Genomic DNA, 10,997 nt, shown 5'->3' on the forward strand with positions numbered 1-10,997 from the left:
AACATATAATATAGGACTGTCTGGTCAGCCACACTGTTCAACATGAACTTAAATATTCAATACAAAAGGAGTAAATGACAAAGTAAACTACAAAGATGTTTCTCAAACAAAGACAAAATTCTCATTACTTAGATATGATTATCCTTACTAACCAACCAAGAAATACATAGATATGTATTAAAGAGGTTAAGTAATTTTGTTGGAGATCAGAACAACATAAAAAATTATTTCTATACACTAGTAGCTAGGTACAAAGAAGACTCAGGATATTATAACTATACAAATATCAAATCTCAGAACTAAGAGCTTTTCCAGAACAGGAAAAGATATTAAAAATATACAATGCGTGGAAAAGAGGTGTTTTTTTAAAACCCCAAACAAAAGACCCATAAATTCTTTGCTAATTATAAAAAAAGGTGTATGATCACTGTTTCAAGTTTTTTGTTTTGTAGACACAAACATATTGCTCCAGTCCCCTAAAAGAACTAGGTTTGGTTTTTTTTTTTTTTTTTTTGGTCCTAGGGTCTGCACTCAGGGCCTGGGTGCTGTCCTTGAGCTTTTGTGCTCAAGGTTAGCACTCTACCATTTGAGCCACAGCTCTACTTCTGGGTTTTTGGTGGTTCATTGGTGATAAAAGTCTCACAGACTTTCCTTCCCAGGCTGGTTTGAACCTCGATTCTTAACTCTCAACTTTCTAAGTAGCTAGGATTACAGGCATGAGCTACTGGTGCCTGGTAGGAGCTAGGCCTATGGTAAAAAGGTAGCCATAAATTAGCAGAGCCTAAGGCCAAATCCCACTAAATAACAACAAACTACTTCGATGCCAGCACTGGGGCTTGAATTCAGGGCCTGGACACTGTCCCTGAGCTTTTGTGCTCAAGGCTAGCGCTCTACCACTTGAACCACAGCTCCACTTCCGGCTTTTTTAAAAAAAAATGCCAGTGCTTGGGCTTGAACTCAGGGCCTGGGCGCTGTCCCTGAGCTTGTGTGCTCAAGGCTAGTGCTCTACCACTTGAACCACAGCTCCATTTCTGGCTTTTTAAAAAATGCCAGTGCTTGGGCTTGAACTCAAGGCCTGGGCGCTGTCCCTGAGCCTTTGTGCTCAAGGCTAGCGCTCTACCACTTGAGCTACAATTCCACTTCCGGCTTTTTTTTTTTTTCCTGGTTCGTTGGAACTAGGAGTCTCACAGCTTTCCTACCCGAGCTGGCTTGAACCTTGATCTTCAGATCTCAACCTAGTGAGTAGCTAGAGATACAAGGGATCAGCCATTGGTACCTGGCAGAAGGATGCTTTTTAATATGGATGCGAAAAGATTGAGTGGTAGGATACTGGAGCAAAAGCGAGTTGGCAAAAACGTGGTGCAGGGTGCTGGTGAAAAAAGCCCTAATAGCTAACTCAAAGTCTCAAAAGTTGATATATTTCAAGCAGGGTATTTTGAGGCTGAGGCATTCTTCCAGATTTCCTAGCCAGCCAGTTAAAAAAAAACAAAACACAACAAACTGCAATGATACAAACAGGCAGACAAACTCCAAAAAGAAACCAAGTAACCAAAACCAACACCCCAAATCTTCACTTTGTAGGTTACACCAGTCACACACCATTGGTTTTGCCAAGACCCCTCCCACCCACAATTAGAAGCCAGCAGGAGGAGTGAAAGTGATCTTTTTTTAGAACAGGCGTCTCCGGGCCTTGGATGCAGGGCGGTGAGGCTGCGCAGGGCGCACAGGAAGACTCGGTCTGCCGGTGGGATTCGAACTCGGGCTGGGAGACGGAGGCAGCGGTTGCAGCGGTGAGCCGGGGACCGACGACCTCAGAAGGTGGAAGTCCAGGTTGAAGATAGACTGAGCTCTGTGGCTGTCTGGATCCGGGGTGGGCGCCGCAGAAGAACCCCTAGGCTGTGGGCTGGGATCTCCAGGCTCGGGACTGGACCAACTCGACTGCAGGAAGTCGGGCTCGGCGGCGTCTTCGATGTCCTCTTCAACATCCTCGGCGTAGGCCTCTTCTTGGCGGGCAACCTCGGGGACGGGCTCGTAGCAGAGTCCCTGCTGGACCACGACGTCCTCGGGGCGTGCATCCAGCAAGGAATCCAGCAGCAGGCCGCCGCCATCGTCGTCGTCGGATGAGACCCCGGGCTGCCCCTGGGGGGTGAGGCCCAGGAGGTCCTGGGGGATGAGGATCAGCCTGTGGCCTTGGAGGTCCACCGTGAGCACCGAGGCCGGCGGGGGCTCCAGCACCAGATCGACGTGGCCTAGGGGTACCTGCAGGGCGCAGCCGGTGGCCAGGACCACCAGGGAGGTGAGGCCGGCCTGGGCGTCGGCGTGGGCCGGGGTCCCCTTGGAGGGGTCTTCCAGGCTGGGCGGCTGCGGTGGCGGCCCGGGCTGGTCCAATCGGCGGCGCTTGGCTGGGCTGGGTCCCGCGGGCTCGGGTGCCCACCAGGGCGTGGTGCTTGCGTCCATCATGTCGTCGAAGGCGATGTGGGGGTGGGGACCTGGCGGTGGTCGTCACCGGGGAGGTGGGCCTGGAGGGCGGGAAGGGATGGAGGTCTCCGGGTGTTGCTTTCGTGCACCCGGTGACAGTCAGAGGTGGAAGAAGCCCAGTGAGGCGGGAAGGAATCTTCGTCGTAGTCGTCGCCTTCTGAGGGCCTCGGCGCCTTGGAATCCCGCGCGCGTCCCTCACACAGCTATGGACGGACGTGCCACGCTCTGGATGCCCGATTGTGTTGCAAGTGACGTGTGTGTTATATATATAGCGGAACCCCAGTGTCAAAGCGGCACGCTAGGCCCCGCCCCCCTCCGCGCTCGTCCAATGAGCGTGCTCCGGCCTAGACAAGTAGCTGCGCTGTGATTGGTTGCTCCCTGTAGAGGAAATACTTTTCTGGGCCTCTAGGGGGGCCGAGGAACCTGGGTTGCTCTTGGGCTGTGCTTCCGGTGGCAGGGGGGCGGGGTGGAGGGGTGTGTTTGGTGGGGGCGACACATTCCTCGTGTGTGTTACCTCAGAGGTTGCCCGACGCTGGGCCTTTGTTCCAAGTCTCGCGCGAGCGGAGACCCAAGTTGTGGCACGTGGAGGGAAGGCGCATGCGCATTTCTCCCTCTGGCCCCCCCCCCCTCACCACACCGCGGAAGTGGTCAGGATCCAATATGGAGGTACGTGTTTGAGGCGCTTCGGGAAGAAGCCCCTTGTCAATGACTGCTTTAGTCCTTGTGGAGGCGGGGGAAACGGGGAAATCAACCTGGCGTCGTGTTTCGCGTCCTGGTTCATTTCGTTTTCCCCCTGCTTTATGTATTGTTGGTGAGGAGTGGTGCTGAGGGGGCCTCAGGTCCAATATGGCGGCGCCTACGAAGGACGAGGCGTCTAGGCCAACGCGTTCTGTCCCGGTGCCCCCGTGTCCCCGCTCCAGCCCTCCCCTCAACTTACCCGGTCCCACGTTCACACGTGTACGTCGAATATGCGGAGTGCACTTGCCCTCCCTCCCTCCCAGGCCTGACCACCCTCCCTCCCTTCCTTCCTAGGCCTGACCACTGTCCCTTCCTTCCTTCCTTCCTGGGCCTGACCACTGTCCCTTCCTTCCTTCCTTCCTGGGCCTGACCACCCTCCCTCCCTCCCTCCCTCCCAGGCCTGACCACCCTCCCTCCCTTCCTTCCTAGGCCTGACCACTGTCCCTTCCTTCCTTCCTGGGCCTGACCACCGTCCCTCCCTCCCTCCCTCCCTGGGCCTGACCACCGTCCCTCCCTCCCTCCCTCCCTGGGCCTGACCACCCTCCCTCCCTCCCTCCCTCCCAGGCCTGACCACCCTCCCTCCCTTCCTTCCTAGGCCTGACCACTGTCCCTTCCTTCCTTCCTGGGCCTGACCACTGTCCCTTCCTTTCTTCCTCCCTGGGCCTGACCACCCTCCCTCCCTCCCTTCCTTCCTGGGCCTGACCACCCTCTCTCCCTTCCTTCTCTGGCCTGACCACTCTTCCTCCCTTCCTTCCTAGGCCTGAACACCCTCCCTCCTTCCCTTCCTTCCTGGTCCTGACCACCCTCCCTCCCTTCCTTCCTGGGCCTGACCACCCTCTCTCCCTTCCTTCTCTGGCCTGACCACCCTTCCTCCTTTCCTTCCTAGGCCTGACCACTCACCTTCCCCTCCTTCATGGGCCTGACCACCCACCTTCCCCTCCTTCATGGGCCTGACCACCCACCCTCCCCTCCTTCATGGGTCTATCCCTCTCCCCTTCGTCTCTTGCCATATTTAGCGGCGCCCATTGCCTGTGGATGACAAAACTCAGTATCCCGGTAAAGCTGCCCTAACTTCAGCTGGACGAGTTGGATGGAAATTGGATTTAAGCTACCACCACTTCGAGGTGTAGCTCTTTGTAGTTCAATGGATGATGAGAATGGCGTGAGGAAAGATTGACAACTTGGTCAGAGGCTGGACCTGGCAAAACTAGGGCTAGGGGTGTGTGTGGGGGGCGGGGAAGAGAGGGAGAGGAGGAGAGGAAGAGAGAGTATGTGTCCTGGGGCTTGAACTTGGGGGCCTGGGCACTGTCCCTGAAGTTTTTTTTTTTTTTGGTCGGTCATGGGGCTTGAACTCTGGGCCTGGGCACTGTCCCTCAGCTCTTCAGCTCAAGGCGAGCGCTCTACCACTTGAGCCACAGCACCACTTCCGGTTTTCTAATGGTTTATTGGAGATCAGAGTCTCATGGACTTTCCTGCTCAGGCTGTCTTCGAACCGCGATCCTCAGATCTCAAACTCCTGAGTAGCTAGGATTACAGGCGAGAGCCACTGATGCCCGGCTCTGAACTTCTTTTGCTCAAGACTAGCACTCTACCACTTGAGCCACAGTGCCACTTCGGTTTTTTTCTGTGTATGTGATGCTGAGGAATCAAACTCATGTAAGGAGAGCATGTAAGGCGAGCACTCTACCACTGAGCCACATTCCCAGCCCTCATTTTTACTTTTTAAGACAGGGTCTCAGTATATAATCCACGCAGGCCTAGAACCCTCAATCCTTATGCTTCACTCTTTTGAGTGCTCAGATTTCAGGCCTAAATCAGGCCTCTCTTGATCAGCGTTTAAGTGAACTGTTGGTCAATTGATGGCAGTGGAATCTTCTTTCGCCTTCCTGAATGAATGCAGATTATTTGCTCCAACTCATAGTAGAACAGTGAAGAATTTCCAGAGCATGGGGGCTTAGTAATGCTCAGTAAGCACCGCCCCCCTCCCATCCCTATTTAAGTTTCAATTCAAGATCCCTGAGCTTGTTTTCATTTGGCGGTTGAAGGTTTGAGGTGGTGGAATGTTTATGCTTGTGCTCATGGTGTTGATGTCAGTGAGGGAGTTCAACCGTCTGGACTTCCTTCTGGCAGCGTTTACCAGGGTGGCTCACAGTCCGGATCCACTCTGCTGGTTTGATTTCCGGTGTCACCAGTGGGAAATCCCCTGGGTGATGTAGGATCAGGACTACAAAGACCCGCTGTGATTCTCAGCGAATTTAGAAGTCCCTTCCCAGACCCTGTAGTCCTTGCAGGTGCCCTTTCAAGGGTAAGTGTTCTCCAAGCAGAGAACAAGCTGTGTGTGTATGTATGTGTATGTGTGTGTGTGAATCTAAATGTAGAGCAGGTAGGGAAACAACTTGCTTGGGCCTGGGGAGATTTGTCTGTGACTCTGGAATGTTCTACGCAAGAATAATGGGGGTGCCTAGAAAAGAGGGTGGAATTGTGGTGTCAGGGACACCAGCACCCAGGAGGGGCTCTGGGCCCCTGGCTAGGTCTCCAAATGACTGGGAAGTTGCCAGTCTTTGTTGGTACTGAGTGTTTCTTGTTGCCTAGTCTTAGCTGGCTCAGCTTGGGTTCAGTTTGATCTAATTCTGTGTGCTGGGGCTTGAACTCAGGGCCAGAGCTCTATCCTTTAACCTTTCCTGCTATAACTTCAGCCACAGCTACACTTGCCAATGTTTGGTCGTTAATTGGAGATTGGAGTCTCCCAGATTTCCCTAATCAGGCTGGCTTTGAACCTCAGTCCTCACCTCTCAGCCTCCTGAATAGATAGGATTACAGGAATGAGGCACTGGTGCCCAGCAAATTCATTTGCTTTTTAATTGAACAGTTGTGCGCAAGCCACCCAGTTGTGCAGGGCAGTTGATGAGACGGTATGCATCCTGTTTTTGGAACATTGTCAGTGTTTGCTAAATATTAGCTCTTGACTGTGTCCACAGTTTCTAATCTGCCTATCGTTAGGCCGTATCTGCCTAGTTCCCAAGGTGCTCTGAGAGTGTAATTAAAAATATCATGACTCTAAAAAGGGGTCTTGTCTTTTCAGGAAGTACTATTCCAGGTATTATTGGCATAGTGTCTACATGGTTCGGAGAAGGCTCCAGGCTTTGAATAGACTGTGTGTGTATGTGGTTTTTTTTTTGTTGTTGTTGTTTTATTTTGTTTTTGTTTTTGTCTGGTTTTACCTTTTTTTAGCTATAGGGAGGATATTCAGGCCTCTCATTGGGCTGCTTTGGTATCAATCAATACTACCCAACCAATCAGCATGAAAGGCTTGAAGCTTTTCCATGTGGGATAAATTGACAAAATCACTTCAGAGTGTGAGCTGGGAACCAGGTGGGAGAAGAAAAAGCCAAGGAGCTTGAATACCACTGGGAAACTGAGTATGAGGTATCCATTGTTGAGTAGGACTCATGACATTTCTTGCTTTCTGGGGAGTTACAGGCTTTGTGCAACTGCTGTGAGGGATGTTCTTTTACTCCTCCCCCTTTAACTCAGAATTAAGTGGCCTTAAAAATTCTATTTATTTTTTACTCATGCATTAATACTCAAGCATATTTTAAAAAATAATCGATTGTAAAAGCGGTAGCCTCTTCATGGACTCCCCACCCAACTCTCAGGCCGGGGTTGTTGTGATAACATCCTTTTCTATGTGTTAATAAAACTAAGCTGAGGTTTTTGTTTCCTTTCTGGAATGGCAATGTATTTTTTCTGCCCTCAGTTAGAGCTCACTGTTGTTTGGTATTGTTACCTGCAGAGTATGTTTTCCTTCTATGTTTTTTTTTTTTTTTTCAGGAGACTCATTTTTCAAAATGCAATCTTGGTTTCTATATCTTGTTTGAATCCTTTGTACAAAGACAAGAAAAGACAACAGAAATCACATGGATAGCAACTTCTTTGTCTCTAAAAATGATGAAGGGCAGGAGGCATGGTTCTAGTGGTAAAGCACTTGCCTAGTAAGTGTAAGGTTTTGAGTTCAGACCCTAGTACCATAAAAAAAGAAAAAGGAAATAGTTCTGCCCTTCCCTTAATCAAGTACTTCTTAGATTGCTGTATGCCTGTAGATTTCTAGATTGAAATGTGTCTTTAATTTTTTTGAGTGAAATTGTGTTTTTTTCCCCCCCAAACTTTATATTCAGGGAATGAAAGGATTTAGCAGAGTCATTCAGACATAGTAAAACCTTCTGGAGATATTAAGAGCACTTGGTTAAAGTATTTGCTGGTACTAAGGCTTGAACTCAAGACCTGGGTGCTGTCCCTTAGCTGGTTCAGCTCAAGGCTGGTGTTCTACCACTTGAGCCACAGCTCCACTTCTAGCTTTTTAGTGGTTAATTGGAGATAAGAGTTTCGTGGACTTTCATGCCCAGGTTGGCTTTGAACCACTATTCTCAATTAGAATTATAGGAGTGAGCCACCAGCGCCTGGTGTGATGGTCAGTTTTGATCATCAATATGGTTGGCTCCAGAGATTTCTAGGATGTTGATGAAGCACACATCTGAGTTTGTAGATATCTTCTTTTTATATGTTGATTTATTTTCCCTCAAATATATATCCAATGGTGGTATGGCAGGGTCAGAAGGTAGGTAGGTCTGTTTGCAGTTTTTTCAGAAATTAACATTTTTTCCTGAGATATTTCCATTCAGATTTCCATAGTGGTTGCACAATTTTATGTTCCCACTTACAGTGTATGGTAATTCCTTTTCTCTCATATCCTTACCAACATCTGTTGCAGTTTGGTGTCTTAAAAATATAATTTTATTGTTATTATTAAGGGGTTGTACAAAGGAGTTACCATTTTATAAGTCAGGTAATGAGTACATTTCTTTCTGGACAGTGTCACCTCCTTCCTTCACTTTCTCTCGGTTTTCCCCCTCCTGTCCATGCCCATATTTGTTGTTTTGTTTTGTTTTGTTTTTCGGTTCTGGGGTGAGTGTAGGTTTAATGTGCATTTCCTCTATTGGCTAAGGATATTGACCATTGCTTCCCATATGTATTAGCTATTTGTTCAATTCACTGAAAGACTGAAACAGTAATAAAGACTCAGTAAAGAAAAGCAGAGGACCACATGGATTCACTTCCAAATTCTATCATACCTCTAAAGAACTAACTTCAGTATTCTTTTTTTTTTTTTGGGGGGGGGTCCGGTCATGGGGCCTGAACTCTGGGCCTGGGCGTGTCCCTCAGCTCTTCAGCTCAAGGCTAGCACTCTACCACTTGAGCCACAGCGCCACTTCTGGCTTTTTTTTTTTTCTTTCTACTTATGTGGTGCTGAGGAATCAAACCCAGGGCCTCATGCATGCAAGGCAAGCACTCTACCACTGAGCCATCTTCCCAGACCAACTTCAGTATTCTTGAAGCTCTTCTGTAAAATAGAAATGGAAGGAATACCACCAAACTCATTCTATGCTTATTATGCTTATTCAAAAACTGAACAGGGACACATCAAAAGGAATTATAGACCCATTTCTCTAATGAACACTCATGCATAAATTCTCAAAAATGTCTTGCAAACCAAAGTCAACAGCACATTAATTTCATACATCATGATCAAGTGTGCTTCATTCCAGAATGCAAAGATTACTTAAATTCATCAATAAATGTAAGACTATAAAAAGTATCAAGAACAAATATTACATAATCATCTTAGTTTATACAGAAAAAGCCTTTGACAAAAATCCAACTTTTTATTTGGTCAGTCATGGGGCCTGGGTGCTGTTGCTGAGCCTCTTTGTGCTCAAGACTAGCACTCTACTACTTTGAGCTACAGCTCCACTTCTGGTTTTTAAGTGATAAATTGGGGATAAGATTCTCATGGAGATTTTCCTGCCCAGGCTGGCTTTGAATCTTGATCCTCAGATTTTAGCCTCCTGAGTAGCTAGGATGACAGCATGAGTTACCAAGATCCAGCTCTAACACTTTTAAAGGAAAAAAAAATGGAGAAAATGCAACCAGAAGGCATTCCCTTTAAATAATATGGCTGTATATGACAAACACATAGCCAGCATCATATTAATGGGAAACAACTGAAATAGTTTCTCCTAAAATCAGAGACAAGATAAAGGTGTCCACTCTCCCCACTTTTATTCAATAAGGTACCAAAATTCCTAGGCAAGTCATAAGGCAGGAGAAAGATAGATTTCAAATAGGGAAGGAAGATGTCAAATCATTTCTATTTGCAGATGATATTCTACCAAATAATCCTACCAAAAACCTTCTAGGACTCATAAGTGCTTTTGCAAAATTAGCAGATCCAAATCTGCGTACGCAAATCAGTAATTTTTCTATAAACCAATAATGAGTATGCAGAGAAAAAAATCAGGGCAACAATTCTATTCCAATAATTCCAAGGTATTAACTTCACCAAGAAGGTGAAAATGAAACAGTGAAAACTATTATAAATATATATATATGTATATGTATATATACATATATATATATATTTTTTTTTTTTGGTCGGTCCTGGGCCTTAAATTCTGGGCCTGGGTGCTGTCCCTGAGTTCTTTAGCTCAAGGCCAGCACTCTACCACTTGAGCCACAGTACCACTTCCAGTTTTTTGGTGGTTAATTGGAGAAAAGAGTCTCACAGACTTTCCTGCCCAGGCTGGCTTTGAACTGCGATCCTCAGATCTCAGCCCCCTGAGTAGCTAGGATGACAGGTGTGAGCCACCGGCCCCTGGCTAACTATAAAATCCTCATGAAAGAAATAGGAGATACCAGCAGTTTAAAAGAATTTTCGTGCTCTGGGATAGGCAGAAATGATGTCATAAAAATGGTCATATTAAACGGAGGGACAAAGGGTGAACAAATGCAGAAGTGGTACTCCCGACACACTATGTTGAAAATGAACTGTACAACTTGTACGTGAGGATGTGCAGAGAAAACTGTGAGTGAGGGAAGGGGTGACATAAAAAAATGTACTGATTACCTGACTTAAGAAACTTAACCCCATTGTAAGTCACCTGTATAAAAACAATAAAAAAATTAAAAATGGCCATATTGCTAAAAGCATTGCATAGTCCTTGTGTCGAACTCCCAATTGTCCTCTTCACAGAAATCAAAAAATGAGTGCAAAAATTCCTATGGAGGCATATGCTATATGCCTTCTTGTCATTCTCTCCTTCATCTTTCCTTTCTCATACGAGCCGCTGGCCTTGTCTCTACAAAAGAGACTGATTCTGTGGAGAGATGAAATTACATAGGACCCTGACAGCATGAAAAGAAAATACCTTAAAAATGGGCTTTGTGTAATAGAGCTAATATTCAATCCTAGAATCCCAAGTGTGTGGTAATAAGGAATGAGCTTATTTCAAAGGCAGAAGGGCTGCCTTAGACAGTGATCCGAAGGACTTCTTATCAACCTGAATGCCTTTTCCTGTGTGGAGTGCAGTTACAGGGCCAATACTTCTGAACTCCCTGGGAGAGCTGAAGGCTTCTCTGGTTTCAGTGTAATTCAATTTAAGCCATGCTGTCATAGCATCTGCAGCCTGAAGCTGTTTCCCACCCAGATTTCACAGTTCAGGGTAGGCCTTGAGGAGTCAGAGAGGAGTAGTACAGCCCATACCCCTAGTTTTCTCCTTGAGGGAGGTGGTGTGGGGGAATGAGAGAAGAGAATTAAGAACATTTAAGGTATGCCTGGTAAGGTACCGGCTGCTTTATTATTTTTAAATTCATAATAAAATTATATGATGATGTTGATGATGACAATGTTGATGTTGAACTCAGGGCCTGAGTGTATTCCCTGAGCT

At 47.1% G+C, this 10,997-nt stretch overlaps 1 protein-coding gene across 1 annotated transcript; it reads right to left on the reverse strand.

The window, feature by feature from the left end:
• Positions 1–1,364: 1,364 nt before the first annotated feature.
• Positions 1,365–2,672, reverse strand: LOC138816021 (proline-rich protein 23A-like). The gene has a single exon (XM_070005508.1). It carries the CDS (start codon positions 2,458–2,460, stop codon positions 1,669–1,671), a length of 792 nt encoding a protein of 263 aa, XP_069861609.1. The 5' UTR covers positions 2,461–2,672; the 3' UTR covers positions 1,365–1,668.
• Positions 2,673–10,997: the final 8,325 nt, after the last annotated feature.

The sequence above is a fragment of the Dipodomys merriami genome, unplaced genomic scaffold (genome assembly GCF_024711535.1).
Source record: "Dipodomys merriami isolate MVZ:Mamm:240054 unplaced genomic scaffold, mDipMer1.0.p SCAF_68, whole genome shotgun sequence".
Taxonomy (NCBI): domain Eukaryota; kingdom Metazoa; phylum Chordata; class Mammalia; order Rodentia; family Heteromyidae; genus Dipodomys; species Dipodomys merriami.